At 39.2% G+C, this 4,638-nt stretch overlaps 1 protein-coding gene across 4 annotated transcripts in view; it reads left to right on the forward strand.

The window, feature by feature from the left end:
- Positions 1-4,210, forward strand: part of IDE (insulin degrading enzyme) — a 127,086-nt gene extending 122,876 nt beyond the window's left edge. For all 4 annotated transcript variants that reach the window (XM_017498187.2, XM_017498188.2, XM_037727732.1 and 1 more), the window contains 3 exons: positions 97-169; positions 849-916; positions 1,971-4,210. In XM_017498187.2, coding sequence (XP_017353676.1) covers positions 97-169; positions 849-916; positions 1,971-2,066 — 237 coding nt within the window. In that variant the 3' untranslated portion in view covers positions 2,067-4,210. The remainder of the gene's footprint in view (positions 1-96; positions 170-848; positions 917-1,970) is intronic.
- The last annotated feature ends 428 nt before the right edge of the window (positions 4,211-4,638 follow it).

Here is a 4,638-nt window from a genome sequence, read left to right on the forward strand (position 1 = left end):
AAAAAAAAAAAAGAATGAAGGAGAGGAAGAAAGAGGAAGAGGGAAGTAAATTCTTTAGTGGAGCAAAAGGGTGACCTCACTCTTCTTTCTGCCTAGGAAATGTTGGCAGTAGATGCCCCAAGGAGACATAAGGTATCCGTCCATGTTCTTGCCAGGGAAATGGATTCTTGTAAGTATTGAATATTGCCTTTTTAAGTCTATTTTTAGGCTCATGTTAAGCCATCTGATGGTTGGCCTTTGTCATAACTACATGCCTTATAGAACACCAGAAAGAAAAAGAGGTAGAGAACAGGAACTGGAGATAAGGTCTACAGATATAAGGGGAAAAGATAAAAGAGTTAGTGAAGGAGAGAACCAATACCAGGTGATAGAATGCTGAGCTGGCCACAGCATCACAGGAAAACACAGCTGCTTGCTGATGGGACGTCTCCAAAGAGGGTGCAGGAACCACTGCATGTGGGGAGTATGGGTAAGCAAGTTAACTTCACTTCCCAGTCCTTCTTATTTTCTGGTTTTTACTGGCCAAAGTTTGTCCTGTGGCCATTAACTCCCCTGGCTTTCTGGGCAGTTTTACTGAGTCCTTCTGGGTGGCCAGAAAGTCAGATTCGACCTGGGCACTAAAACTGCTGTGGGCAAAGTTTTAGGACCTCAGGAATATCATGAGCCACCATTGGATGGCTCCGGATAGAAGGCAGGACAAGTACTTAAGGCCCTGGGTAGCAGGTAACCTGGAGAGGACCCGAGAAGTACATGAACTGGGTCTGGTGCAGTTTTTTAATTAGATTTGTTTTTAGTTGTTCTTGTGTGCTAGTATCAGTAAGTACATTAAACCTTTTATTTTCTTACAGGTCCTGTTGTTGGAGAGTTCCCATGTCAAAATGATATAAATTTGTCACAAGCACCAGCCTTGCCACAAGTAAGAAACATAAATGTTATGTTAGATTGTACTGACAGAGGACTTCCTTTTTAGAAGAAGCCTTTTTTGTGTGTGTGTTTTGTTTTGAAATGGAGTCTCACTCTGTCGCCCAGGCTAGAGTGCAGTGGTATGATCTCGGCTCACTGCAACCTCTGCCTCTTGGGTTCAAGCGACTCTCCTGCCTCAGCCTCTTGAGTAGCTAGGATTATAAGTGCCTGCCACCACGTCTGGCTAATTTTTGTATGTTTAATAGAGAGAGGGTTTCACCATGTTGGCCAGGATGGTCTCCAACTCCTGACCTCAAGCGGATCACCTGCCTTGGCCTCGCAGAGTGCTGGGATTATAGGTGTAAGCCACTGTGCCTGGCCAGAAGTATCTTATTCATCAGGACACTGATGAACTAAAAGTTTCAGGTCACCAGGTGTTGAACCTTCTACTCTAATTCTTCGTTGAACATCTAGTCACTCAGGCTCTACCCTTGTCTGCCTTTGCCTCCTATTTGAACAGTTGTGTTACTCTGCAATGAATCATCTTTGGCCACATCTGTTCCCAGCACTGAATATTGGAGGGAGACCTCTTGGTCTTTTCCCATGTTACCTGCATATTTTAATCATCTAGAAGGATTGACATTCACTTGCAGGAGGAGGAAACTGACAGTGTAACTAGGCCCTTTCCAGGTGGGCACACCAGCCTCTGCTACTTTGCTGAAGCCTTGATGCTAAGCCTCTAAGTCCCTGGTGAGCCAGCCCTTGTTTCCCCAGAAGAAAACCAGAAGTCTTCCTTCTGGCCCATAGCCCAAGTAAGGACACTTACCAATAGGTTTTATAGACCAATTCATGACTTTCTGGGCCTACTGATCCAGAAGAAAGGTCAGCAGATCATGATACATGGGGTGTTAGGTAGAGGAGCCTCAGACCCCCACCAAAAAAAAAATATTACGGAGAGAGAGAGAGTATAGAACTGAGGTGTGCTCCCAGCGCCGCCCAAAAAATTTGATGTCCTTATTCTGATGTTTAGGTTAAATACACTAAAAAGAAACTTTTTTTCTTTGCAGCCTGAAGTGATTCAGAACATGACCGAATTCAAGCGTGGTCTGCCACTGTTTCCCCTTGTGAAACCACATATTAACTTCATGGCTGCAAAACTCTGAAGATTCCCCATGGGTGGGAAAGTGCGAGTGGATGCATTCCTGAGTCTTCCATAATCTTGGCCACTTTAATAGTTTCTGATTCACTGTTGTTAGAGAAACAGAAAAAAAGTTGTCAAATGTCATTATGTAGAAATATTATAAATCCAAAGTAATTAAATTACAAAATCTTGTAGAATATTTTTAAAATACATGCCTCTTTAATATTTTAAAATTTTTCTTTTCATTACTGAAATTTTCCCTATATAACAGTGCTTAAAATGAATGATATTCCTATAGAATCTTCCTTCCATATTCTGTAAAACAGTCATTTGTCCGAAGAAAGTCAAAGCTCTTTTCTAAAAGCCTCCTAGGTTGACATAGAAGGCTTCACAACATTTAGAAAGGTAATACCTTCTTAAAAATTGATACTCAAATTTGCTTTCTACTCGATGGTTTCATGTAAATCAGTGGAAAACATTACATTTGGCAGATGATGAACAAAGCAATGTAATCTTTTATTAGTGAAATTGCTGGTTATATAAGGCATGGTTTTAATCTTTTTTATAAAATTTGAACATGTTTTTTATTCCAACTGGTAAAATGCTAGAAAACTCTACTTATTTACAATGCTAGAAATATACTTACATCAATTTTGTCCTAAACTGAATTTCTCAGGATTACTGTGGTTTCTTTCTAATTTAATTACATTGACCTTCTTCATAGTTGGTTTGCAGTGTTCCGTCAGTCTTACTTTTTCTCATCAGCATATTGCTTTAACACCACATATTTATTTAACACGTACAGATGGGTCAACTTCAGATCCTACTGAGTGTGTGACATGCTTTTCCAACATCAGCTTTTTGTAACCACCTATCTTTTTATTACAGTGAAATTGCAGTCAGTATGTAAACCAAAATATCTTGCCCCTTTATGAATTTAAAAGGCAATCAATACATAGCCACCTTTTTGGAAATATAAAAATGAAAGCCTTGCATTCTTATATAGCAAGTCTTCATAAGACTGTAAAATCCCTTGTTGCTACCAGTCTAATCTTGCCTTAAGTGTTATTTTTTTGAATATATGAATATAAACATACACAGATGATGACTGGAGTGGACTTTTAAAAAATATTTTTTTCATGAGATACTATTTTAGGTGAAATTGTTACTGTAGATTTATCAGCTGTTTTGAAATATTTACTGTTATTAAAACTTGCTTCAAGAGAAATTGTGAATATATTTCCACGTACAAGCACTATTAACAGTAAGTGGCCCTGTCGTCCACTAACTCAGGCAAAGTAAAGAATGGCATTTTCAAATGGCATTTTACCTCCCTGTATGATTTGATTTGTAGGACTTTCTTCTGTAGAGCCATATCTTTTCACATCTTAAGTTTTTACATTTGCCATTTTCCAAATCTCAATTTGGGGCAAGAACGATATAGTCACAACTATGGGGCTGCTTTCAAAAGCGGGACCCCATTTCTACTGTCAGATCAATGTGGTGCTGTAACCATCTTTTTATCCCTACCTTCAAGAACTTCCTTGTATGAAGCCTGTCTTTGTCCATCGGAAGGTGTATGAAATCATCCCTTCCTTCTGGTTTTATGCATTGGTAGACTATGCAGCTTTTCATCAACCTGCAAGGATATATAAGACAGATCTAAAATTAGGCCTGAGTGTTCTGATCCAACACTGTACTAGTAAATAAAAATCCACCTACCTTTTATGTGGAAAATTATGTACTACTGAGTAACTTTCAGCTCTTTTTAAAAAATAGGTGAAATTTGTTTTTATGAGAATGACACATGAAGAGATCTGAGAGCATCTCACGTAGTCTTCCATGAACCTGCAATTGTTTAGTATGCGGCAACGTTTTCCAATTTCCGGGTTGGATGTAGAGCTGCAGTTGGATCACTCAGGCATACTAATGGATCCATTTAGATGGGTCCAAGCTGCAGTCCATGAGCAATAACAGACTACCCCAGATACTGCAGTTGACTAAGTGCTTAGTACATGAGACTTGTGGAACTAAGTTATTTGTTACCTGAGGCTTCTTAAGAAAGTCATCTTTTTGACCAGTTGATGTGAAAGAGGGAGCATGTGACACAGCCAGTATGGTGGAGTGCCAGGGTTATCCTGTTTACAATAAATCGCCTGAACTTAACCTCTGGAGTCTGTATTTGTATTATTTTTCCAGTTTTAGTGAAACAGTACAGTGGCCAGTTCTCAGCCTACATCTCAACATCCCAATTTGACCATATTTCTTGCTTTCATTGTTCATAATGCAGAAAGCATTGCATTCTAATAACATTTTAAAAGGTGTTTCTGGGTAACAATGACTTTTGTCAAATAGAAGACTCAATTTCAGAACCTTACCAATAGGTCACTTTTATAAAATAGGAATCTGAATATTTGAGATTCGACTCCTTGCTGTGAGTATTGTCACTGACTCCAAACCCAGAAAGATTCGTTTCTGGCCTTACAGGGATGAAAATGAAAAAGACAGACAGAAAAACAAGCTATTTCTCTGTCCTCTACAGTATGTCCTTACATCTTGTTGCCACATCTCCAGTTGCAGTTTAGGCAGGTATC

The sequence above is a fragment of the Cebus imitator genome, unplaced genomic scaffold, assembly GCF_001604975.1.
Source record: "Cebus imitator isolate Cc_AM_T3 unplaced genomic scaffold, Cebus_imitator-1.0 Scaffold238, whole genome shotgun sequence".
Lineage (NCBI taxonomy): Eukaryota > Metazoa > Chordata > Mammalia > Primates > Cebidae > Cebus > Cebus imitator.